At 43.5% G+C, this 27,433-nt stretch overlaps 3 protein-coding genes across 9 annotated transcripts; 1 reads left to right on the top strand and 2 right to left on the bottom strand.

The window, feature by feature from the left end:
• Positions 1-227: 227 nt before the first annotated feature.
• On the bottom strand, positions 228-8,849 carry si:ch73-362m14.2 (NHS-like protein 2). Of its 5 annotated transcripts, none has more exons than XM_020047727.3 (5): positions 8,832-8,849; positions 6,855-7,003; positions 2,263-4,240; positions 1,951-2,086; positions 228-1,000 (listed from the first exon to the last, which is right to left on the bottom strand). In XM_020047727.3, exons 3-5 carry the CDS (start codon positions 4,106-4,108, stop codon positions 769-771), a joined length of 2,214 nt encoding a protein of 737 aa, XP_019903286.2. In that variant the 5' UTR covers positions 4,109-4,240; positions 6,855-7,003; positions 8,832-8,849; the 3' UTR covers positions 228-768. The 5 variants fall into 5 exon arrangements, with proteins under 5 accessions (XP_019903286.2, XP_010893025.2, XP_019903285.2 ...); XM_010894723.4 differs by lacking the exon at positions 8,832-8,849 and adding an exon at positions 8,137-8,205; XM_020047726.3 differs by lacking the exon at positions 8,832-8,849 and adding an exon at positions 8,137-8,167 and having other exon boundaries at positions 6,855-7,973.
• A 4-nt stretch (positions 8,850-8,853) lies between these two features.
• Positions 8,854-13,441, top strand: LOC105024654 (G-protein coupled receptor 12). The gene is made up of 2 exons (XM_010894724.4): positions 8,854-9,623; positions 10,263-13,441. Exons 1-2 carry the CDS (start codon positions 9,616-9,618, stop codon positions 11,263-11,265), a joined length of 1,011 nt encoding a protein of 336 aa, XP_010893026.1. The 5' UTR covers positions 8,854-9,615; the 3' UTR covers positions 11,266-13,441.
• Positions 13,442-14,097: 656 nt separating this feature from the next.
• si:ch73-362m14.4 (wiskott-Aldrich syndrome protein family member 3) lies at positions 14,098-25,034 on the bottom strand. 3 transcript variants are annotated; one of them, XM_020047730.3, is made up of 9 exons: positions 24,714-25,034; positions 20,365-20,529; positions 19,375-19,509; positions 18,624-18,777; positions 18,286-18,415; positions 17,466-17,638; positions 16,264-16,524; positions 15,719-16,098; positions 14,098-15,550 (listed from the first exon to the last, which is right to left on the bottom strand). In XM_020047730.3, the coding sequence occupies exons 2-9, from the start codon at positions 20,495-20,497 to the stop codon at positions 15,393-15,395; spliced, it is 1,524 nt and encodes a 507-aa protein (XP_019903289.2). In that variant the 5' UTR covers positions 20,498-20,529; positions 24,714-25,034; the 3' UTR covers positions 14,098-15,392. The 3 variants fall into 3 exon arrangements, with proteins under 3 accessions (XP_019903289.2, XP_028977111.1, XP_028977112.1); XM_029121278.2 differs by having other exon boundaries at positions 24,672-25,033; XM_029121279.2 differs by lacking the exon at positions 24,714-25,034 and adding an exon at positions 22,990-23,307.
• Between the last annotated feature and the right edge of the window lie 2,399 nt (positions 25,035-27,433).

Here is a 27,433-nt window from a genome sequence, read left to right as displayed (position 1 = left end):
GTAACTGTTTTAAGGGGGGGGGGGGGGGGGGTTGGGGAATTTAACTGTTTTAAGGGGGGGTGTATTTAACTGTTCTGGTGGGGGGGGTTGTAATTTGATATTTATCAGTTTTAAAATAGTTTTATAGATTTTTTTTATTGAATATTGCAGGTTACTCTACTATGTTTAAATAAAGCCTTGAAAAGTCATATTCTATGTGTTTTCATTTCAGGCAGTAATGCAACAAAAGTTGAACATTTTGAAAGGGCGTGGTGACTTTCTTAACCTACTGTATATCAATGAAATATTCCTAACACTGGAGGAACTATTAATTGATGAAAAGCCTGTTAATTAAACTGCAATCACAAACACCTGTTACTTTGACAGAATGAATAAGGGCATCCGGTAACAGTGGGTTAAGTCCGACGCATACTAATGATGTCACAGACACACAAGCAGCTTTGTTTTATTTCTGAGCAATACATGACCAAAAGCACAAAATGTTGGCAGCTCAAAAAACGTAATGCTATTGGCTTCACAACTCGATGCTATAAAAATGGATTGACATGATAGATTGTCTCAGTTCAAAAGCAACACACAGCTGGCCAAATTGGTGTAATATACAGTTGAATTTGATGCCTAGAAGCTGTATTGCCATCACAAAAACAAGTCACTGGTGTAGCACGTGAAGCCATGAAAACAATAGACATTTCCCCCCTTCGTCCTTGATTGTCCACGATTATTCATGCAGTACACTGAGAAACACAAACGTCGGATCTGTTTGATGCTCTACGGTTGACCAGCCAACGGTTTAGTACTCTTGAGCAGTTCAGCTGCTGACAGTCTCTCCCCAGAGCTGGCTTTATTACTCCTCCGCCTCTGCAGAAAAGCCATGAAGTTGTCATTTTTGGAGCTTGACTTCTGGACAATACCCTGGGTGCCTTTACTGGGTGATCCATAACCCTGTCTGTTCCCAGCCATTTCAGCTGCTTCTTTACGACCGAGTAGTTTCTTCTTGGACCTTAATAGAAAATGAGCCAAGAGAGTCATAATTTAACAACCTTGTAATAAAGATGAAACAACATTTAGAAACAACAGAAAGTTTAAAATAATTAAAATAATAAGACAATTTGGTTGAATTACTGTTAATGTTGGTATTTGTATAAATCATTTTCAATATATAATTGAGTCTATTAATTTTAATTAAAGTTGAAACTCCACAAATTCCTCTAACTAATACGATTTAAAATCAGAAGTCTTCAAAGGTCAATAGCAGTTGGTTATGACGATTTATTTGGTTTCACAGGAGCAAGTCAATTGCATGTCAGACTCTGAAGATACATTAACTGCAGGATGGGTTGCTCTAAGTCAGGGCTGCCCAACCCTGTTCCTGGAGATCTAGTGTCCTGTAGATTTTCTCTAGAGCTCTGCTTTAAGTCTTATGGCTACAGGGAGCTATATATACTCTTGATGAAAAGGTTGAATCATTGTTACAAAAGGTTTGAAAACAGAAGATGACTGGCGCTAAATGCTATGGCCATCTTCCTTTGCTTTCTCCAAAAATGAAACAAAAAAACGGGGATTGCAACATTTACATTTACTCAATTAGTTTCACCACGATTAAACATTATGTCTTGCTTCTCATGTATCACCAGATATCCAGGAAAACATTGACAAACTACGCAAATGCAAGAGTATAATCTGACCTTCAGTCTGGCTAATTTCAATCAATGTAGTCTTGGTAAGCAGCCATTCATATCTTATGGTTGTTCTGGATAGTTTAACAGTATGGGAAATAACCTTGATAAGATTACAGAATTGAGTCTCTCATAATGCCCCAAGTTAGGCTTCTGTAACAATGGGGGGGTATTGGACAGACCAAAACTGTGGTATTAACATTAACTTATGTAACATGAGGTTGTTTTTGCGCGTGTTTGTGACTTTTTTGGGGAAAAGTCGATATGTCACTACCTGTGTATGATGGTGAACAGGTCCTCAGTAGTTGGCTGTGAGGAGATTTGGTCGAACTCCTCCTGCTCTCTGAGGCACAGTGTTCTCACTTCAGACATTATCCTCATCTCTTCTTGGTTCTCATCGAGGAAAAATCCTGTCAGGAAAGAAATAAGCCTGTATTATTTCAATTTGGAATGGCAACACCATCAGGACATTTCCAAATTATTTATAAATGTTTCCACAACATGTGATAAATATTGACACAGGTGATGGTAACATTTTAAGAGTTCAAAACACTTTGTGAATACTTTTTTTTAAATGTAAGAATACCTTCTTTTATTGTGTGATGGTTGAGATCCTGCCCAGTAAAGTCTCTGTCTTGGTCAATGCTGGCAGGAGACTGGTACACCCCACTGGACCCAGACCAGACGTAGCCCCTGGAGCCCTCCTCCTCCAGTGACGTGACTGGGGGCACGAACACGACATCGGGCTTCTTTGCAACTGGAGGGGGAACTGGCTTTTTCTTTTTATCCAGTTCATCTCTGAGAGATTCGGTCCTTCTTACGTCCATGGTCTCTTGGTGGCAGAACGGGTGAACAACTTTGTAGGCATGCCCGTCCAGAGGTGGCTGCCTCTGCACCGGAACGCAGTCGCTGGCACATTGAGGGGGCTGGTGCCACCTCTTAGGTTTGGCTCTCCTTTCGACCACACACACGTCCCCCTGGCTCTCCGTCTGTGAGGCCGGAGGGGTCTCCGCGAAATGGGATGAGGCTGAGGACGACTTGACCATGTGCATCGGCAGCCATTTGTGTGCAGGCGGCTTGGCAGCTACGGGTGGTTTTGCCTTAGGGCTCTGTTGGACCGGTGGACACGCCTCCAGCTCCTCATCCGGCTCCTCCTCCCGGATGACTTCCGGCGAGCCGTCCAGGCCTTTGTCGGAGTCAGAGCTGCTGACAGAACGCAAACGCACGTTGCTGAGATCCTCCTGGGTCACCACAGGCATAACTAGCATGCTAGTGGTCAGCCGCTGTCTGGGTCGGGCAGCACCGGAGGATCCGGAGGACTCCGAGTGGCGGCGGGTTACTTTGGGTTTGACCGCCGCCGGGTCCGGGAGAGGGACGACCGCCGGTAATTCGAGGGACAGCCGCAGCCTGCCGCTCCTGGCCCTGGGCGAGGTGGGCGATGTGGAGGACTTAGAACGCATCTTGCACCCCAGGGGGTCCGGTCCCAGGATGGAAGATGTGAGGACGACAGAGGGCGGAGTCTGAGAGCTGGACTGGCCACCAGACGGGGAGACTGGGGCGGATTGCTGGAATGTGGATGGTTTACTAATTAATGTCGGTGGACGTCGCATGGGGAGAGGGGGTCTGACCGATTCGGACCTGCCATTCAACACGGGACAGTGAAGGTCGGTCGTTCTGGTGCCCGGTGGCCCAACCGGAGCATGGCCAGACTGAGCGGAGGAATGTTCCTGGTCCTCCTCTGTCCTGGGCTTGGAGACGAGGATGAGGTCAGGCAGGAAGGAGTCCTTGGGGACATCGTCCCTGTCGATGTAAAGGCTCTTGGTTTTCTTGTCTCTGAGCTGGGAGGCAGAGTCTCTCCTGAGCGAAACACTACGGGCTGGCGGTGCGGGCCTCCTCTTCGTCTTCCTCAGGATGATGCTGCGGGACCGTGACCGCAGGCCGCTGTGCTCAGGGGAGGCGTTCGGGCTCAAGCGGGAAGTGCCGCTGTCATCGACATCTTGGCTAGTGTCCCGTGGGCTGTCGTCGGGGCAAGGCCGGACGTAGCTGTCACACCTCCGTCTGGGAGCGATCGGGTTTGAGCCGCTGGCTGCGGAGAAGGAGCGTCCGCGGACCTCGGGGATGTAAGCAGGCAGGACTGTGTCCTCGTTCCAAACGCGCTCCCTTTCAACTCTTCTGTCGGCAGCGTTGGCCGCAGCAGACCAGCCAGAGGACGTTGAGGCGTTGGGGCTGGTCAGCTGGGACTGGGAGGTCACAGAGGAGATTCTGGTGTGGGCTGGGTTGGCAGCATGTTGGCATGGGGACTTGACCACGTCTGGACAAGGTGACATCATGACGGTCGGTTGGCGGGAAGGGGTGTCCCAGCTGGGGGAGAAGGTGGAGCCCTCTGGGCCCTTCCAGGGCTGACTAGTGCACATCAGGGCCCTGTGCTCCATGGCAACGGAGGCGGGCCTGAGCAACCAGGCAGATCACAGCCTGTGTGACTGAGGGGTGATGGCGCCTTGGCGAAATGGCTCCCCTTTTTTAATGGACAGGGGTTTCAGCGGGATCGTTCGGCTTGATGCGACCTAGAGTGATAAGAAAAGAGAAGAGTCAAGTATGAGTGATATGAAGGCACCACCTGTCGTTCTATCATTGTTCATCTTCCTCTTGAAAAAAGCAACAGTCCTTTGAGTATAAGGAAAAGCCTGCTGCGTTAGATGAACTGGAGAGAGTGAAAGAGCTATAGAGATAGAGGGCCAGAGTGGGAGAGAGTCACAGAGAGAAAAAGAGATGTAGAGAGAGAGCAGGTGAGATAGAGACGAATAGAGAGGAAGGCTTATAGAGTGAGGGAAAGAGAGAAAGAGAGGAATGGAGAGAGGGAGACAGTGAGAGATGTGGCTGAAGGAAGGACGTTGGGAAACATTTCTGCCCGTCTTGGTCTTGTGCTAGATAAAGAAAGAGTGGGTGTTTGCCATGGCAACTGCTACCTGTTCATCCATAGTCAGAGGACGAAATCATTTCCAGATGACATCTATATAGTGGATGCTGTCTGGTTTCCCACTATTCATACTGCATTGAATGAATGAGCTATGCAGGCAAGCCTGAAAGATTGAAAATGTTGTTTAAGTGGGTGATCAGGCCAAAAGTAAAAGCCATGACCATTGATAAAAAGGAACGCTTGTGTCCAGAAAGATTGCAGTTATGTAGTGAACCAGACTCGGCAGGGGCATCGTTCCTGCCTTGAGGTGATAGTTTCAAGGCTGTTTTGTTGAGATCTACACTTTCAGCATTGGAGGTGATAGTTTCATTGATACAAAGTCCAAGTCAGAGAGAGTGCGGGTGAAGTTAGCCAATGAGGTTGTCTTTGAAATATGTATGCTCCGCTGCAGGACAAGGCATCTGCTTTTGGGATAATAAGTAGGGTACAGACTGTTGAATGCAGGTATTCATGGAATTACCACTTCCCCCCTTCATTTCTGTACTAAACTGTTTCATAAACCAAAATCCCTTTTTATTTTGCTCTGTCCTTTCCTTTCCCTCTTGACAACTGTCTGTACACTACACGGTGCATGGAATATGTAACGCTTTCTCTCTTTTAAACATGGGTTATGATCAGTGAGAGAAGACTTTCTCTGCTTGTGTCTGTATAACAAACACAACAGCCCTGAGCCATGGTTCCCTAGATGGAGGTAGCATCGGTCCTACTCCTTTTCCTATAACAAAACTGTTAGTTTTGGGCAGTGGTATTCAAATCTGGCCCCTTGAAGCTGGAGTTTAATTTAGACCAGGTGGGTGCAATTCATCTAAAGTCCCTGATTGCAATGGAAAAATTAAGTGGAATTGGTTTTGAGAAGCAGATTTGAATACCACTGCTCTAGTGGTTAGAAAACCAAATCAGTACCCAAAAGGTTGCTAGATTGAATCCCTGAGATGGCAAGGTGAAAAATCTGTTGTTCTGTCCTTAGGCAAGACAGTTGACCCTAATTATTTTGGTAAGTCACTCTAGATCAGCATGTCTGCTTTACGACTTCAATGTAAAAAGTGCATAAAAAAAAAACATTGATATGCACTTAACACCAACACCAGACCCATCAATACTCACCCCCACACAGAGGCATACTTTCATATACACTCAGATTGGCAAGCACAGATGCACTTACATCTTCAAACAGACGTGCACGCACTATCACAACACACGCAAACACACTAACAACACACTCCAACCAACACTAACAATGTACACACACTAACAACACACAATAACAACACTCTCTAACCAACACTAAGAACACACACTCTGCTCTAACATGCCCTAACAACACATACTAACAACACACTCTAAATCAACCAAAAAGCTCACATACACAAACAACAAACTAACAACACACAGAAAATAACAACACACACTAACAACAAACACACTAACAACACACTCTAACAAAAGACACACCCTAACAACAGACACACAAACAACACACTTTAAGCAACACTGACAACACACTCTAAAAAAATACACACCCTAACAACGGACACACAAACAACACCCTTTAAGCAACACTGACAACACACACATACTAACAACACCCACCAACAACACTCTAACAGCACAATCTAACAACACACTCTAAAAAAACACAGTAAAAACACACACAACACAAACATTAACAGAACACATAATAAAAAACACTAACGACACATGCTAACATCACACCCTCTAACAAATACTAACAACCCACACTAACAACAAAAACACTCTAACAACACACGCAATCGACTCACATACTTTAACAACACACACACACTCTAACCCCACACTCCAACACCCTACACTAACAACACACACTAACAACAAAATAAAATAAAGAGCTTGCTGACACAGCCACACCAACGTTAACACCTTTCTAGGTGTGAATGGAGCGAGACAGAGACGGACAGGATGTACCGACAGACAGACACTCAGTTCACCCACATGAATGCATACTGATTCGAGCAACACGAAATGAGAATACTTCACGAGCCAGCCTATACTGTCTGCCTGTCGACATACACCAAGTCCCCCCCCACACGATAAAATAATACGTTACAGAAAGAACAGGCAGCAATGCCGCATGGCCGTCTCCACCTTCCTGTAAAAACACAACCTGATCAACATGTACGTAACCCCCCCCCCCAAAGCCCCCGTTCCGGCCACCTTCATACCTCACAGCTGGCTCAGAAGGCTGAGCGGTGGCTTCCAATGCAGCACTCGTACGTCTCTCCTACAGTCTTCTCCTACGGCCGGGTGCATTCACATGCTGTTGCCATGACAATTGGAAGTGGGCTGCCGCTCGTTCTAAGTTGGGTGGAGGCTGAGCGAGGGAGAGGATGGAGAGGTAGGAAAAGAGAGAGAGATAGAGAGAGAGAGGGAGAACTGAGGATGGACATGAATTGTTTCCTGGTCGGCGTACGGAGCTGGGTATGCCTTTGAGGAACTAGGAGGGTGTCGAGTAGTTTCAAAGAGGCTGGGACATCAAAATAGTTCAGTTGCCTCAAGACAACTGCAGTCTGACAGGACCTGACAACAGGCTTAACTTAATATTCCTAGCATGACTTAGGCGGTTTGCACCAAGGAGCCTGGTTCTTTCCACCTCTGCTTCAACAACTGGGCACCTTGCAGTGCTGCATGCGAGTCGTCCCCCGGGTGTTTCCACCTGACAAAGTGAGACGGTCTGAACTCCATGTCAACCCGGTTACGTTGAAGTCACCCCGATGTTGTTTTTCTCAATGGGTGTGTTCCCAGGGCCACTTCCATGCATGGCTGCCCGATTTCGACACTTCAGAAAGATATGTGTTATTCCGGGGGGGTGTTCACAATCAACACGATAACTGATGCGTGACACAGCAGCTTGCCGACTAAAATAACTGAGGTGAAAGATGCCAGAGCAGAGAAAGTGAGGCAACCCTCTTCTGCCAACATTGAGACAGGTCGGGTTAACCGGCGCTTTAAAGACCCGCGGGAAACATCCTCCACACTGTGTGGAGTTGGAAGCAGGTTGCTGTACGGAATGTCTGTTTTTCAATTGAAAGAGTACTGCAGATTGCCTACTGTAGGTAGACACCTGTTGGATGGCTGTCTGAAGAGAGGGCTTTCTGAGCCCGTTGCTGACCCCCGTGCTGACAATCAGGACAATAAAGAATGGTTGATGTTGAAAATGGAAAGAAACCAGTTGATAAAGCAAGAGAAGTAGACACAATACAATAGAGAGTGAATGACCTGGAATGCGAGGATCTAGCAGTTGGCTGTGTCAGTTGTAGTCTTGATCAAAGTCAATGTGAGTCCTTGAAATTAAAAAGCTGTGGTTTGTTCATGAAAGGCTTCATAAAATGCATTATTTCAACAGAATATTTACACATTTACCGAATTGAGTTAAGAACAGTAAAAGATACCACATACGTCTTCATGTCTGATTTTATGGGGATACCTCAAGGAGTTTCTACTCACCCAGAGTTTGAGGAACTCCTAGACATAGCTCTGGGTATCATTACGGCAAGTCCCAATATGACCCTTGGTTCCTCAAATGTAATTTATAAATCAACCCCTCCCTTAGAAAACAGGAAGTGGTCGTGTACCAGGCGTTGTGACAGGAAACTAGAGGAGGGTGGTTACAGCTGGGATGGTTCAAATAAGGGCCAAGTGAAGGGTATATATTGACCGTTGGATATACGCAACAAATCCCTTTCTGTTCGGTGGCACCCTACAAGTGTGTTTCTGTGGAGAGTGTAAAACATTACTGGTTAAAGTTAATGGTCTTCATGTCTCCAGTGGAATAAAATTACAATACTGTTTTCATTAATTTTTGTTTGTCAGCAATAGGGGGGCAGGTAGGGCATCATGACATTAGAGCATCTGACCAGAATTGGAAGGTTGTTAGGTTGAACCTCTGAGACAGCAAAGTGGAAAATCTGTGATTCCGTCCCTAAGCAATGAAGTTAACCCTGACTGCTCCCAGGTCAATGCTGAAAATGATACAGTGTTGCCAGTAACCCCTGGTTCAATGACCAGTAAGAAAAAAGTAACAAGTTAGCCTAATCACAAGTTTCAGGACCAAACATTTTTCAGCAGCCATGAGCAGAATGACAATGCATTTCATTTAAGGCTAAAGCTTTGCAGTAGTTTTCACTAAATTATAGACTTACCAAAATGTCATTGACAACCAGGTCTTTGAAGTTAAAAGCAGTTTTTCCTCTCCTCTTTTAGGTGACGTTATGGGTTATACTGCCACCCACAGGTTCCAGGTTGATAAACAGTCGTGCATATTCTTGAGGGGGAGGGGGTCTGTCTACGTACGCTGTCAGGACGTCAGTGAGAATTGTGCTTTGAACTTAAAACACACTCAATAAGACAATAAGATGCTGGACCGATTCTCATCCGTGGAGATGAACGAGATGCAAGACAACCCATAGAATTCTTGTGAACATATTTACCACACAGTTAGGGATGAATACAATCCCAAAAAAAATCGACTAAATGCATAGACGCTAGATACACCTGAAGTATTATGCATTTATTTCTGAAATTCTGTGCTGTGTGTCACCATATTTTGCAAGCTCTGAATCACACATCGAATGAAGAATGAAGAGGGAGCACTTGACGTCAGTTGAAGATTCATCCACAGGACCAATAGGATACAAACAAGCAAGAGTCAATGCCAGCGAATTGCCAACATCATTAGTGGCGTGTCACCCATGTCTTAACGTCCTCCTGTGAGAAGTCGATTCAGAAAAGATTGTGTTACAGTAACGGAAAAAGAATACAGACTGGTTGAAATTACACATCGGCACAGACGGTAACTTGTTCTAGTCTACACCCGCGCGTTCCACCTCTCCATCTTCCTGGTGACCAACTGTCAAGGAATGCGTCCAGATAAACCTCTACCAGCCGTCAGAAGACCATTTGATTGAGGGATTGTGACACGCATGGATGCTCTGGTTAGTGATGAACTTATCTGTTGTGCCCGTGTTTAGAGTTCAGACAAATGATAGCCGAGAACTCCTTTCTCAACGAAATGACATCATTAGATTTTTGACCTTTGAAGTCCTTTATAATAACTGAAGAGTGTACAAATAGCTTCAATGAACATTGGCAAGTCATAAGTGAAACAAATCATATTGAATGCCTGGACATCCGATTACTAATCAAAATGGCATTGAGCTAAAATTAGATCAAAGACAACCCATTCATTTCCATTTTTACCCTTTCTATAAATTTCTGCTCAGACAGCCAATGCGTGATGCCAATAGTCCCTACTGAGCGGCTCTCATTTGAATTTAACTCTTTATAGTAACCTGTGTTTGGAAGCAACAGAAGAAACCACAAGGACACTGATAATATTACCGGTATGACTGGACTCATTTGGATACTTCGTTTAATATAATCCGTCCGTAAAATGCGGTATTTTGGCCATGCATTCATTTGGTGTACGATAGTCGAATCAAATGTTTTAACTGGAAATATATACGGTAAATACACCCTTGATTGAACACAAATGCATTTACACAGTGTATTTCCCCGGTGAACACTGAAATAGTTTCTAACTCGTGCCCCCTCCCCTTCTCCGTTTTTCTCAGTGATGATTCACTCTCTGCCGCAGCAATGAGTTACCAAAACACCTCTTCCTCAGCCTGGGATGTTCAAGAAGGAGGAAATTCCACGCTAACTCCAACATTCCCATTCGAGTTGGAGCCCGTGGCCGTCAGTGTCAACCCCTGGGATATCGTCCTGTGTGTCACGGGGACCCTAATGTCCTGTGAAAATGCAATCGTCCTTGCCTTAATTATTTACACGCCCACTCTGAAAGCGCCCATGTTCGTGTTGATAGGGAGCCTGGCTTTCGCGGATCTACTGGCTGGGCTGGGCTTGATAGTGAATTTCACCATCACCTATATCTTTGATACGGGGTTCGTGACGCTGCTATCAGCTGGACTGCTTATAACTGCCTTTTCGGCCTCCGTTCTCAATATCCTGGCAATCACTGTGGATAGATATCTTTCATTGTACAACGCACTGACTTACCACACGGAGCGAACGGTGATTTTTACCATCGTGACACTGGTGCTCATCTGGGTGACTAGCATCACCCTGGGTGCGCTGCCCGTGATGGGATGGAACTGCCTGGAGGACGAGTCGACGTGCAGCATTTGTGCACCAATAGATAAAAACCACGCGGCTGCGCTGGCGGTGACTTTTCTTTTTGTATTCGCACTCATTTTGCAACTATACCTACAGATTTGCAAGATTGCTTTTCGACACGCGCAGCAAATCGCCGTGCAGCAGCAGTTCATGAACGCTTCCCACTCCACCTCCACGACCAAAGGGGTATCCACCCTCTCCACTATCCTTGGAACGTTTGCGTTGTGCTGGATCCCTTTCGCCTTGTACTCTCTAGTAGCAGACATTGGATACCCCCGCGTCTATACCTACGTCACTGCTCTCCCGGCCATATGTCACTCTATGATAAACCCCATCATATATGCCTTCAGAAATCCCGATGTACAGAAATCGATGAGACTGGCTTGTTGTTGTGTGTCTTCCAACTTCTCTCTTCGACCAAGGACACCAAGTGATGTCTAGGCAATGTTTTCTGGTCAGGCCTATAGCCTTTCAAGTAGTTACAAGCACATAGCAATCTTATGCGAAAAGCTTTGTGTTTTGTTTTGCATTTCATCTGTATTGAATTACATTACTCCTGGTGGTATATTTTACTGATCATAGCAATAGGATATCTGTTCCAAAAATAGCCGTTCAAATTTGAAAGTGTCTTGTGTCAGAGCTTTTAGTCCATTGATGCGCCTTTAATATAGAGGAAGCCTTCACAATACAAGTAAAGGCCTCATATTACACCATTTCGATTATAATGGATGTTTTATACGTGCGCATCTTGCCATGTACAATGGTGACATGATATTCCTACAACATTTAGAGGAGCCTGGCAGACAGAATATGGGCAAATACCTGTTCTGTGTCAGTACAATATGGAGGAAATAAAGGACTCATTTTGTTAAATGCTGATTCATTTAATAGGCAATAATGTTAGGCCTATTCTTCGGTGGTTGAATGTTTATCAGAATGCTACCTAGACGATGTATTGCCTATTTCAAAGCAATGTTAAAACTGACTCCCCAGTCGGTAAAATGTTGGGGCTCGTTAAAGTGAGCCGAGTTTAGATTAACGAAAGTTGTATCACCAAGGAAGTTTGAGCTTAATCCACGCCGGCAGTTTCAGCACTATGCAGGTGGACAGCAAAACGTGAACCATCGCCCGTTCAGTGCGCCAGTTGTGTGAGCTCTTTTGCGTTATCTTCCAGATATAATACAATAATAGTGGAGAATACAACTCACTTGTGTGCATATTGAAATCAACATAAAGATAAAAAAAATAAAAAAAACAGTGTTAGCCAAAGTCTTCCAAACGAACTCGTCCAGATAGTATCAATTATTCCCAGTGTAACGAGGCACTAACCGGGAAACGTCTTAAATTCTACACGCACGACTTCATTAGAACTACAGTAATCCACGTGGAACAACTATATGCCTATGGCTTGCTTACACACCCTGGGTAGTCCTTACACATACACAGGTGATTAACTAATATCGTCACACCTTTTTATTTCTTATAACATCGGCCATTTCTCATGTTTTAACAACATGTATGTCTAGAACAAATAGGTGTATGCAATTGGTTGTATAGAATAGTTGTGTATCATTTAAGAAATTACTAAATTATGCAAATCGTAACGTTTTGTTCTGCTGTGACTGCACTTATTTCAATGATTGGTTTAAAAAAGAACACCTCTATTTTCTATAGAATGTTTTAATTGTTTTTTTGTCTAACTGTGTCACTGGCAATAATGTATAACTTGTGTTCAGTGATAAACCGAATGACATGACATCATTGGTACCTTATAGAAAGTGAAGAACAGTATATGAGGATTAGCCACGTACAAATAACTGATTGTATGGTGTCGTATGATTTCAATAATGTGTGGTGTACAGGACTTGAATGATTAACGCAACGTCTGTTGTTTAAAATGTGCGTGGATAACTCAAACTGTATGTCATCTGCTTCTTATATACCCGTAGTAGTTCAGCCAAAGAGCTGCAATAAGCAACCCACAACCAGATCCCTTCATTTGCTATTCTGTGATTTCAAAGTCGGCGAGAGTTCTGCAAATAGGCTCAGTGCAATTGAATTGAATGCTATTTCTGTGTGTGCTTCAAAGCTTGGCTTTTGGTGATAACGTCTGAATTGTGTCGTGTGATTTTAATGATTGTCCCAGACATCTTCACTGATCCCGTCTGCCATCAACACCGTCAGCCCGGTGCATGAATGATTGTGCAATGCAATATCTAATCTCACAGGGTTTAAATGTTCATAAGGTCTTATCATATTGATATAAAGCTATATTTTTATATATTGACTGAAACAAATGTGTTTAGTTTGTAACTGTTGTTCGTGTTCATCGTTCATTATTCATTTTATTGTCTGGAAACCACTTCAAAGTGTTTTGTTCAGACACATTTTCAAGAAAATATTGTTTTAATTAATGACTCCAAATTATTGCAGAAACTTGTCGGTCAATTTTGTTTGCTTTCTCAAGTTCCTATAGCTGTCTGTGATTTATTTCTGTTTGAAACACCTCACAATATCCATGACCAGGTTTTAGCTTGGGTTTTCTAGTAAAAGCAATAAACCAAAATGGTACCAAACCAGTTCTGTGGAAAAGGCCAATAAATGTTTGCTTACCACTCCTCTGTGTGGTCACTATTGGTTCCTGGCACATTGCAACCTGGGACGAACAGAGGCTCACTTACCACTGCCTAGTAGGATGCCACTATCATTAAGAGGGAGCAGAAACTCTAACATGAGCCAACAACTTGTATCTGTCGGGTGTAAAAGACAACACTGAACTAAGACAGGCATGGAGGGCGATTTCCAAAAACAGTGTTTCACTGGAAGGATTCTGGTATCTTTTGAATTCCTGAAAGAAATGCTGAAACCGAAACAGACAATACGCATCTTTCTTGTGACTTGGTATGGCAGTACGTAACGCGACTCTCTCACACTCGCGAATACCTAAATGCGTCGGTTGATTGGTACAATTATGTAAGAGCGGTGCCGCGCCCAGCGGCGTTTTACCTGTACTTCCTAAAATACCGTCCTCTGGAGGCGGCAGTACGACTGGACGAGATGCCACGTGACTCCTCTGGGCTTAGAGTGAGCGGTTCCCTGCCTTGCCTATGAGTTCAACGGCCTCTCCGCCCTTCCGTTCTTCACAGATGACCAGATGGCCTAGCCCGGTAGGTGGTAGTCACTGTACATGAAGAAATTACGTACAAAATGTCTCTCTGAAGCTGCACATTCATTTTTCATCTTCAAGTGAACAAGGTGCAACAGAGACCAAAATAAGGCACCATAACACTTATTTAATTTTATTAACTATTCATACATGCACTAGTTCTAGGTTCGATCACTGTGATAGTCATTTCATATTTAGATACCCAAATTGATTTAACAAGTAGTGTTACAAAAAATCGATATAACAATGAATTGTAAAGCACGTTCGTAGTTATATAAACATATGACTTACTAAAACATAGGATCAGTATGTTTGATACATTGCTATGACCCCTTTCTCCTGTTCCAGGGGAACATTAATCAAGATGGACCACAAGCTCACAAGCATTCATCTACTATCCCAGGCCCTGGAAGTGAGTCAGAAAATAATAAACAGCAAGGCAATGAGATATCATTTTTCCCTGACACACACACACACACCCTAAATAATAAACCCCTAAATAATTGGCAAGTTAAAGTCTGTGTTACACAGGAGTCATTAGTCAACCAGCAAATAATGTAAACCAAAAAAACAGCAACTGGTGTTACACACTGCTGGTAAGACTAGAAATACTAAAGCACATCACTGTAAACTATTGAACAACGTGACATAAACAATGTCCCTAAAGAGAACAGAAACGTGTGATGATGACACAGTTACGGCTACAGTACCATATGTTCAATAATGATCAAACGATACACTTAATCTGTCTTCTTCATATGCACAGTAATTACAAACAGTACAACCAAAATGGAAAATTCCTCTTCAAATAATACTTTAAATGAACAAAACATTTAAGTGCATTAAGTAAAAAATCTGATGAGTTTTAAGACATCCTTAGCGTGCATCTTCACCTAGAAAACAAAAATTGTGGTTTTTGGTCAGGCTCATTTACAGGGGAAGGATTTGAAAATCCAAATGCATCTGAAACCACAAATAATATTCAAACTTCAATATCAGGACTCATGAAAAAAACACTTTTATACTGGACCATGAGTAATATATGATACTATATTATTTAATATACTGTATATATAGTTATGAGCGAGCTGTCCTTGGTTTCAACAGACCCCGCCCCCTCAGCCACAGTTCCACTGTCGCGTCCTTCACACCCCCCTCTTTATCAGCCCCGATCAGATTAGATAATGAATACTGTCGTACTGTCTCTACTTTCTCATCTAATGTCTCAAACCAGAGGTCTACGGAGACGTAGTACGTGAGGACTGTGTGTGCGCGAGTTGGTGTGCGTGAGTGTGTGTGTGTTTGAGTGTGTGTATCCTGGTACTGGAATAGCAGCAGTGTGTAGAAGGACTATAGTGAGACGCTGGCTCTGCTCCGCCCCCTTTTCTCCTTGTCCTTCCCCTCAGTCTGACCATTCGTTCTCCTCGGGCTCCGAGTCCTCGTCTGATTCGCTGTACTCCACGGCAATGCGCCTCGACAGGATGGTGGCCACGTCGTTGCCCACTGGCTCCTTCTTGGCTTCCTGTTCCCTCTGTTCCTGAACCTTTCTCAGCTGTATACCTGAGGAACGCAACACAGAGGTCAGAGATCAACCATTGCATTGACTGCGCTTACAGTGACTGTTTTGTAACTGATACTGTTTTCCCTACTGGAAATCCCTGTTGCTAGGTAGCCAGTATATGTTTACGTGAAGTCCTGAGTCTTCCACCTGGTTGATCAGCGTCTCACCTCTGCGGATGGCGGACAGCAGGTCGCTGCGCGCGTCGCTTATCGGGATGCCCAGCACCTTGCCCTTCCTCGGCAGCGTGCCCCCGGGCGGGTGCGTGGCGTGCGCTGGAGAGGCAGCGAACGTCGGAGGCCCAGCTGGCGGGGGTGGAGGAGGGGCTGCGGGGGGTCCCCCGGCACTGGGGTGGGAGGGGGAGGGGACATAGCCGGTGGGCGGGGGCGGAGGGGGCGAGGGGCTGTAGGGGCGCGACAAGGCGGCCACCGTGCCTGGGGCAAGGCCGGGAGGCCCCGTGGCGCTGTCGAATGCTGTCTGGGCCGAGGGGATAATGGGAGGAGGCGGAGGCGGGGCCGGAGGGATGAAGTGCTCGGGCATCTGGTGGCCACTGTGGAACAATGATAAGAAACCAACCGAGCCGATCGGTATTACCGTTAGCCTCAAACAGATCCCGGCGATGCTTGTCGTAGCAACAATTTCAATCAGCTGGAATACAACAACCAAAACAAAAGAGACAGAGAAGGAGAGATGAGAGAGGTCACTGGCTACACACCTGGCATCCTTTGCGGTTGCGGGCCCGGGTCCGTTCAGGGACGGGTCAGCGGTTCCAGGATGGGGCTGCACACGACCCAGGGAATGCTGGCGGCCTTGGCCGGCAGCAGTGGTGGCAGCTGGGGGACGGTAGGCCCGATCCAGTGACTGGGTCTGGTTGGGGCCTGTCAGGTGCTCTTTCCCATCCGGGCCCAGTACGGCTCCCTCCTGAGGCAGGTGGTTTGGGCTGGCGGGGTAGGACATCTCATCCGACATGCCGGACCTGAAGCATTTTAAGGGGAACAACAGTCGCATGAACATCCATCAGGTATCTCCTTCAAGCTGAAAGTTCAACAATTAATTGGTGACAAAATAAGAGGAACAACCAATGCTACTGACACCGACAGAGGAGTCAACGCACACACGTTATTGGCTGTTCAGGTCCTATATAGCAGAAACATGTCCCTTTGTATGGGTGAATGATCTCTGGCAAAACAAAGGCATGATTTTGAGACCACTTTTGTTTAGACTATATATACAATGTCAACTTTCACTGCTATGCAGAAGCCACACAGTTGTACATTTCAATAAAACCTGGCAAAGCCTCAAAATTGCCTACTCTAGAAGCATGTGTTTTAGCAGATGACCCAATATTTTATACTTTTAATCTATGAACTGAAATAATAATTTCCCATGAAACTAAGAGATGTGCTGTCAGATCTCAATGAACCTGGACAGTTGTAAAAAAAAAACGAGGGACCTTGGCTTTACTCCGGAACCCTGATCAGTCCTTAGTTTTATGCTGCAATAGTTTGTGCGGGAGGACTAAGGTCAGTTTCTCCTGTCTCAGTCCCAATTTTTTACATAGCTTTAGTTTGTCAGTCTGAATTATGTGCTGAGGTATCCTTTTGGATCCCAGGAATGCTCCCTCTAATTATTCTGGTGTCGTGTTAGAATCATAGGAGGACCTGTGCCCTTGGAACACGCCTCAGGACTACCTGGCCAAATGACTTTATCCAGGAACTCAGGGTTGCATCGTACCTACAGTAACAACAGACCATAGGCTGCTATATTAACCCATCCCCTTGTTCCTTAATAAAACTACAGGTAGAGGTTGACAATGACCAAGGCCTATCACCAGAGACTTTCAAAGTCATGTTTACTGTATCTTGGCCTGTTACTGGTTAGATGTCCTCACTGCTAGGCCACCTGCCAAACATTGACCTGTCTGGAGAGAGAGATCCCTCTGAGGACATGCCATGGTAGGGTGAGGGCGTCAGGCGGGTGTCTGGTCGGAACTCCTTATCGTAAGCCATCATGTTCCACTCCTGACGACGGTTCCGGGCCTTTCTCACTTTCTTCACCTCCCGGCTGGGGTCCTCGACCTGTTTCTGTTCCTGGAAGAAACCAGCGTATAAGAATGTTACTGCAGATGAAATACAGAAATGCTGACTAAACCAAAGAAAGCCCTCTCAAAACCTCAGCATGAAACAAAACATCCCAAACTACAGCATTCAGTGACAAATAAACATCATATGGTAAAAGCAAATATCTTATGTATAACATATTCAATGCTAAAGCTCCCTAGTCATGGAAGTTCGTCAGTCTTACTTCATAAATAATCATGTTCCCTCTAATCAAGTAAATTATAGCATTACAGATTATTAGAATTGTCAGATTTTTTCATCTTGCTAAACTTAAAGGACATGGCTGATCACTAACCACATCTTTCCTGCTCTGTCCCTCGCCCCCTAAGCCCTCATTCTCTCTTCCTTCTCATAGCCTAAGTCTGCCTAAATACTTGTCCACACCCGCAGGGTTTTAGGCTTGTGCACCAGACACGTCTTAAAAGAGTAACGAGCTAATCCTGACAGGCCTGATGTCAAACGGTGGAGGGTCAGAGAGGGAGAACAGCCGACAGTCGTAAGAAGATAGAGGATGAGAGAGAAAGAAAGAGCTGGCAGCAAAATACGGAATGACTGTGTGAGAGTGGTGATTCATCACAGACACACACGTAGAGACACACACAAATAAACTCGCTCACCTTGTCACCTGCCTTCTGCCTCCTCTTCTCCTTGCGCTTATTTTCCGTAGCCTGGAGCATTTTTTCCTTCCACAGATTGAAGAAGTAGGAAGGATCTGTGTAGAACTTGAGGCCATCCTTTTTATCATCCCTATATGACAGAAACATCTGGAACTGTAACTTTAGCAAGGCAATTAGCGGCTACATTTTGTTGCTGATGCATTATATAACTCTTACACTATGAAACGCAAACATGGCCCATCCCATTGCTTAACACTGTAACCTGTACCTCGGAGGAAAATAATACTGGCAATGACTGGGGTTTAAGTAAACTGTAACGTGATTGGTTGTGTGCTGACCTATAGGGGCTAAGGATGTTGAGAGGCGGAGGTTTGTCACAGCGATGGTACATCTCCATGACTGGGTTTAGGATGGAGTTCCTGGACACCACCTGCTGGTCCTGTATGGTGGAGCTCTTGAAGGCCTTCCTCATGTTGATGTCCTGCAGTGAAACTGTGACCAGAATGCCAAGGATGACAATGAATGGACATTCGATCAATGGTCAACTATGAAAGTTAATGCCGAATCATTTTGCATTACGATGTTTCAAATTGTGGAATGTTCAGCAAGGAAACAAATCACATTCATGCCTCTCTTTCTCTCACAATTTCATTGTGCATAATTCTGAAACTTAAAAAAGACTCTGGCCCCCGTCCTCCAAAACATGCCCCGTCAAATTTGATAGTACAACAAATAGAGGGTCCCTGTTAAGATAGTAAAAGTATTTTAATAGTATCTAATAGCCCAGCCATTATTGTGGAAGTCCATGTATCGGTAATTGCAGCTGAAGGGATACTGAGGCTCAGCTGGTGGGCCCTAAGCTCTGGCGAAACCCTTATGAATTATGCAATTGTTTGTTTTACTACGCTAATTAGCACGGTGCTCTTAATTCAGTGTTCATTCACGCTCTGATAGCATATGCCATTCTGTAAATTATAGTGTTTTCCATATATGTCATGATGCCTCCCCCGGCTGATTTTGCCACGCCTTTTCCCGACCCCCGACACACTGCGCCCCTGTCCATCCGTGACCCGCGCTGCATCCACCTACCCTCCTCCACCGTGGAATCCAGCTGGGTGACTTTAACAGCCAGCAAGTCCACCCTCTCCTGGAGGCTGTTCATCCTCATGTAGAAGCTATTGGCCTCGTTGAACAGCTCGCCGAATATGTCCTCTGCATGTCGACCTGCATTCATGGAACACAATGTACATCATGCATAAACAGGTCAGGGGATAGTTATGAGAATTTACCTGTAAAATAATCTATTACAATTAATCAATTGATTAAAGTAACTGCCCAGTGAAAATATCACCTTCTAAAGTAATTTTTTTTTTTTTATTAGCAACTAACCGTACACCTGAAGTGAAATAACAGGGAGAGAGAAAAAAAATGAAAATATTCTACACACTGGTAATGCTTACACATGTTATGCCTTAATGAAGTTCTTTGACTGAAATGTTGCTGACTTTTAATACATTATAACACGTGAAAGCATTACCAGTGTTCTGGAATATTTTATTTTGAGAATACTAATTATAAAAAAATCTTTCTCAATTCAATTGTTTTGCCCATGAGACCTCATTGACCTCATCGTGTTCTGTTAGAAACTCTGTGTGTTTGTGGTAGAGATTTTCTATTACTGTCTCCAAATTACTTGTGGATATAAGGCATGTATTCATGTATTGCATCCATTAAGGCTTGTTGTTGAATGCAATTTTTTGAGTATCTGGAAAATGAGGATGAGCTTGCCAATCAGCAATCTACTCCTATAAATATCTCCAATGACCGGTATATGCCCACACCATTTCAAAAAAAGAAAAGCATCTGTTCAACATACATTGGTTAACATTTTACAGAAGAAAAATGATTTTACACTGTAATTAAAGGTGTACTCTTAGATCTCCATCAGCAATCAGTGATATAGTCAGTTAGTCAGTCAGTTATCTAACCAGTGAATCAGTCAGTCATCTGGACAGTCAGTTAGACAGAAGGCCAATCAGCCATTCAGTGTCCATCTACCCATCAGGTGTGTAGACTTACTCAGGCCCCCCAGCTGTTTGATAATGGCTGCCAGGGTGCTGTTAGTGACACACTCCAGCTCGCTGGTAACCCCGTCCGGCACGGCTCCGCGGCACAGGTGCCGGGGCTCGATGCACCTCTTCACCAGCGGCATGGCGGCAGCGCCCTAAACGGCCAGACACTCACCTACGGAGAGTCAGAGGAACAGAACCAAATAAGTCAGTCTGAACTACCGAACTCTACAGTGAACCCATGTACCGTGACATCTCCATTAGTAGTACTGAATAAATGAGGAGTCAATAAGCCTGGGAGAGGGAAAGGAGAGAAGCCAAGGAAGAGAGAGATGAAATGAGAACACCTCAGCACTTTGTTTTCTGTCTCACACTCAAGGTCCAATGGACTAATGCTAAAAAGTGCGCAGGACAGAGACCCGGCGTTGTCCAAGAGGTGGAGAGAAATCACAGAACCAAAGGTCAAAGCGACATTGGTCGCCTCACAACAACAATTCGAAGGAAAGACGTGAACAATCAAAGGATGCTCATCACGAATGAGGATTGAAAGGTTGGGTAGCACAGCTTAGCCCGGAGAACCAATGAAGGGTTAGCGCAGTACCGTGGCTTCTTGCATCACTGGTGGGTATCAGTGTGACAGTGAGTAGGTTCGGTGTGTGTGTGTGTGTGCGTACTTACGGACCCTGTGCTCATTCCATCAGGGTAATGGGTAGTGACCATTTAGCCTGGCGTCCTCCCCACACAGCCCTAATGTGGACTGGCATCCCCACACACAGACGCCCCTCGCATTCCTTTATGTGATCCAGCGCCTACTGATCAGCACCCGTTTTGGAGACAACGGGATGAAACCACTCATCCCCTGGCCTTCATCCCTCTTTCTCTTCCAACGTTCTCCCTGCTCTCTCTCACTCACTCTTGCTCAGTTTAATAACAGTATTTATAGGCCTTTATATGTCTGGCCTCTTTCAAACACTGGTCTATAAAAAGACTGTAAAAATAAGCAGTACAAAAATAACCAAATAAGTATATGACAGTGAGCTTGGCTCAAAAAGAGAATGGGCTTTCATGTTGTTTTGACGTTTGGGCATGTCAAGTTTAAAAGAATAAACTACAGTAAGCTTAACAAAGCACTAATAACACAAACACAGTGGCAGAAACAGTACGGCCAATATAGTATGAAATATAGAAGGAAAGCTAATCAGTCTATGTCTATGTCCAGAATAACTAGAATTTTCATATACTATCAATATGAGGCTTCGGCGTAATTCATTCTGTGGTCATGTACAATGAGGTGTCTTGCATTGGGAGAGGGGATACTGTGAGCGGCGGGAGGTGGAGGTGTAGTGGACTTAGGAGGAGCTCTAATATATTGGAACTAGAGCCTAGGGCCGTCACCATGGCAACCTCCCCATGCCTTCCCTTATGCTCTGCTGCCCATCACTATATGATAAAAGGAAGTACAGATGAAAGAAATGGAACAAAGCAATTTATGTATATTTATCCATATACAGCCTAGTGTTCACTATAAATATATAGTGAAATATAGGCTGTTTATGGAAACAGTGCCATTGCATATAAAATACATTATAGGCTGTCAGTAGAAACACAGCACAGACATCATAAACAGCATATCAATGACCACAGAGACATAGAACAATATTATTTCCCCCTACATCAGCATGCCATGTATTGGAATGTCAGACTTTAATTATATTTTCATGTCAAAGAAATAGGACAACACGTGCCCCAAAGCTAGAGTTATTTTTCGCAGCTGTCAGAATTTCAATAAATTGGCACAAAGCAAAATAATTAAACCGGCGTAAACAACCTAAAGGGGAACGTCTCGTGGGAAAGCAAAGAGATGGCGCACGTGACTCCAAACCCCATGAACCGAGGCTAGCCCACAGAGACAGGCTCATGACATTCTCTGGAGAATGGGAGAGGTCCTTTTAACGTCTGCTCTCTGGCTCCTAGCTAACCCTACTCCGCTCCAAACGTTGTTCAAACCTAGACTTCATTCAGTTCAAGTGCGGCTGTTTCTCAAATTCATTTTTCCATCAGATTCCAGCATCCGAAAGGTTGAGACGGGATGATAAAACGTTTCAACTTCTCTGGTTCGCGGAGAAACGAACACGTGTAGGCGGATCACGTCGCTGTTAAACGCTTTAAGGTGATTTAAGCCTGCTAATAACAGAGACCCTGCTACTCACATTTAACATAACAAATAAGACTGGTACACCAATAGAAGTATCTCCAAATCCATCGCAGCTGTCTCTGTCCATAAGATTAACTCCTTATTAGGGTGAACTATCTTCTGAATTACCTATTGCTGAGATCACAGAATCTTCCAACAGCTTTGTTTGTGTTCTTACATCATATTCAAATAGGAATTAGTGACCTTATTTATTATTCATTACTGCAGTAATGCATTTTTTAATGAATGATTACTTTCAGGCCAGACACTGCTGCCCTCTGCCATCTTTTGGCCTCCAGCCTGTCAGTGCCTGGCATCTGGTAACTGTTATAATCTAGTCCAATTTTTTTGCCATCCTCTTCATTGCCTTTCAGTGTCTCTTTCTAGTTGGCATAGTCGCTATTCAATCTAAGAGACTCTTAGAATCCATGTAAATACTACCGTTGATCCAAGAACATCTAGTTGGACGTCTTTTCTTTCATCTTTGATTCTTGTCTTGTCTAGCGCAGAAAGTGTAACGTGCCGCCTAGCTTCCACAGCCATGAGAAAATGCCTGATTAATGAATGGAAACCATAGCAACACTTCCACCATTCTGCTCGCATGACACTGGCTCCAGGCTGCCGTTTACATAATCTATGTTCAGAACAAAATAGTAGAAACTCATGGGTCAACTGCGTTCCTCCCATCACAGACCAAGCTGTTCACTAAGAGCTGATCTATTAAAACTAGGTTAAAGCAAAGAGCAGTCAGGACCGCAGACATTTAAGTAGTATGAGCATACCGCTAGTAACCGAAAAGTTGTTGGTTTGAATCCCAGAGTTGACTAGTTGAAACAACCAGTCCTTCACCGTATTAACTCGTGTAAGTGCCTCTGGGTGAGAGTATTAAGTTATGACCCCGGTCCAAAAGTCCAGATGTTATGACACGTGCCGAAAAATAACCAGTTATGATACCCGCCGGAAACGATCAAAATCATGATTCAAAAAACGACAGAATTCGTGACACCATAACCAAAAACAATTACCTGAAATGTAACAGGTTGCAAACTTAAACCTAACCCTAACCCAACTCAGCAGTTCCGAACAAATGTTATGCCCTACCCTTTGTAATTGCGAAGTTAATCACCATTTTCATTTTATAATTTGAGTGGAGAAAACAACCAAGGATTACCTGACAAGGATACAAGGTCATAAACATGGTCATTAGTTACGAGGCCGCTCTCATATTTCTCACCTGCATGCTGTTTAGGCCTTTTGAAGGCAGAAATGTGCCTCTTTTCATAAGAAATGTTTGAAATGTGATGAAACATCAGGATGACATTCAAGACAACTGAAACCACTGTTAATGTTTTTGCGATGTATATAATCACAGGGAAGTACTTCCCTGAACTTTTCATCATTGATTAAATATACATGATGCTTTATTTGCATTTGGTAACACTTAATAGTGCAACAGTGCACAATCCATTTATGAAATTATTCATGTTCTGAGTAGAACGAATGACTGTAGTATTCACGCCTTTAGAAATGAGCCTGGTTTAGTGGGCCTAATTTCTTAAATCAGATAAATGTATTACATCTGAAAGCCTCGTGCTGATAGCCTTTACCTAAAATATACGACTGAAATTGGCATCCTTCACTGGATAACGACTGATTAGAAAAAAACTATGACATCAGTGAATTCATGCAGTTGTACTAATGATTACGTCATACTTCCAACCGTTGCTGCTTCGGCACAAGCATGTGATTTGTAAAGCAAAGGGAACAGGTGTTCGCTACAGACATGCGGATAGGGCTGCAGTGGATAACCAGCGTTCAACTACAACTGAAAACAGAATAACCATGAACGTGAAGAGCAAAACCAGTATACCGATTAGAAATTACCCGGGTAAATAAAATCGGGTGTCTTGATTTCATATCGAAAAGCGAGAGCGTCAATCTATGACAATATCGAGGCACCATATAAAAAAACGTTTCTTTCCCATGCAAGCATTTCTTATCATTCATTTTAGCCGTATTTCTTTTGTTTTTGGCTTAAAAATATTATGCGGTTACAAATACTTGTTGTCCAATGTAATATAATAAAGTCAATCAAGAACAGTGAAATGATACAGAAATCTTACCACTGGATGTTTTGCTTTTCCTTTTGTTTGCTTTTTATTTACCTCCTTTCGTTGTTTGTATTATTTGGCACCTATTTAGACACCGCGCATGGAATGCAACGAAGGCTGTGCGCATCCATCATTATCGTTGCATTATGGAAGTCATGGGAATGGAGGACGATGCTGAAATCTGGATTCCCTTATGTCTGCATGTGTTTCCTTGGCAGCGTCGGCTTTCCTCGGCGAACGCTCTGCAGCAGCGAAACCACGGCGCATGCGTGCATGTGCTCGCTCACACACCCACAGAACAGGGAAAAAACGAAAAAGTGACATCCATGCTTAGTCAAACAACAAATAACAAAATACGTGAATTGAATGACATGGCTTTGGCAATAGCTTCATCCGATACGTATGGTCTAATCTGTGTGTGTTCATGGCATGTTCTATTCATCAGACTGGGATGAGGGGCAGACAGCGACAATGTGCTAATGCTGTGGAATTTGTGGGAATGGGGATTTGGGAATACACAAGGGGCTGTTATTGTCGAGGGTGAGAACCGTGAGTGTGTGCGTGTATGAGTGTGTACACAATTCAAGCCTATTAAAGTGGAAAGAAGTTTCCCCATTTGCTGATGCAAAATTATCTACAAGCTTGGTTGAAACACACACTAAAGAAAATAAAAGGTTAAGGATAAAACATACATACAGAGTACAATACATATTACAGATTTATTACAGTACTATCTACAGAACATTGTAAGGGCAACATGATTATTTGGGATTTCAATGTACTATACCTAAATGTTCACCCAAAAATATTTAAACAAATGTATTTAGACAAAAGGGACAAGGGTGTTTTAGATGCTTTATTCTTGATACTCAGGATATGCTAATGAGGGACCTTTGGAACATTTGAGCTCTTTGCTGCTGCAGGCATAATATAGTTTCCAGTAAAGAGCAAACCAAGCTTAAACACAAGACTAATGTATGAGTGGATGACAACGACACCCAACATCTACAACAATATTATGTGCATGATTGTTTGCACCAAGGCAATGCCAGACAATTCTGTGGTTAGACCGTGACATTTGACCGTTACATTAGACCGTGACATTAGACCGTTACATTAGACCGTGACATTCGACTGTTACATTAGACCGTTACATTAGACCATGACATTAGACCGTTACATTAGACCGTGACATTAGATCGTGACATTTGACTGTTACATTAGACCGTGACAATAGAACGTTACATTAGACCGTGACATTAGACCGTTACATTAGACCGTTACATTCGACCGTGACATTAGATCGTGACATTAGACTGTTACATTAGACCGTTACATTAGACCGTGACATTAACTCCACAAAATCTGAAAACCAGAAAAGGAATTGGCCTCATTCATTCATCCAAAGCCAATGGTAATCTCTATATGAATTGTCTTGTAATTGCACATTTAAATATATATATATAAGACATACTTATAATTTAATTGTTTTTATTGACATAGAAAAATTGGGAGAGATAGATGAGAGTGTGCTGAAATAGCAGTAGGCATAAATCAAAGCCAATCTGCTGCAGTACATACAGCAGCATGGGAGACAGCTGCTTAGATCGCTGGATCACCCCAGGCCCAATTATTTAAACAACAGTTTAGAATTAAGGAAAAACAATAGAGATCATTACATACAATTCAGAAATATTAAACTAGTGACAGTTTTGAGGCAATTAAATGAAATACTATGAGGTTCTGTTTCTAAAGGCAACCTGTTGGGGACAGGAAGTCGAAGTTCACCTTGAATTTTCATGCAACATGCACAGCAATTGCCTTTACATGCTAATCTTATAGGCCAAGCAAGCTTGATAAATGTGCACTAGATAATGCCCATTACTCCCATTATTTTCAGGTCAAATGGACAGACCTGTCAGAGATTCCATCCCATTCTGCACCTTTTACAATTAAGCAGTAAGGTACAAGAGGGAAGTGATATATTGGCGATATACCATGACTAAGAGATGTGTTCTGGCACTCTGCATTGCCTAGGAACAGCTATGAGCCGTGATTTATTGGCCATATACCACCACCCTAGTGCCTTACTGCTTACATGTACCACTGCTATTTTCAGGTTATGTTATGTCCTGTACCCAATACTGGAGGATCTCTATAAATTGTGATAAGGTTCCTATTACTATAAATTGTGATAAGGTTCCTGTCTCTATAAATTGTGATAAGGTTTCTATCTCTATAAATTGTGATATGGTTTGATGTGATAATCTCTTGAGACCTTGAATTTCTGGAAGACAAAGAGCTTGTTGTTGACTGCACATTTAAAACCTTGGTTTCATAATAGGTAAAACTTAGATATGTCATGTATATAAATTCTGTAAAAGTCAACCAATCAATGACAAATTACGTAGAAGTTATAATTTCCTTGGAGAATACTGCTGATTTCTATAGTCAAGGTTTGTACCCAGGTACCCGTGTTTATGAATAAGCACATCTTGAAGCACATCTTGATTATCAATTGTCTGACACTCTACATTCAGTGACAGAAACAACTTTTATATCCTTCTCTAACCCAGCTACACAGTATATTATTTTCACTAATTGGTCTTTTAACCAGTAGGAGCAAATCTTTTCATTTCATATTTGTGAGATGAAAAGTGGATTTGATTGCTCATAAGACCATATAGTGAAAAAAGACCAGAATTGGGCTGCTTGTGGAAATCTAGCAATAAATAAACAAGTAAGAAATTACATGTTTATGTGTTGTACTGTAG

This window comes from Esox lucius, chromosome 7 (assembly GCF_011004845.1).
Source record: "Esox lucius isolate fEsoLuc1 chromosome 7, fEsoLuc1.pri, whole genome shotgun sequence".
NCBI lineage: Eukaryota > Metazoa > Chordata > Actinopteri > Esociformes > Esocidae > Esox > Esox lucius.
This window is presented reverse-complemented; position numbering and strand designations above follow the sequence as displayed.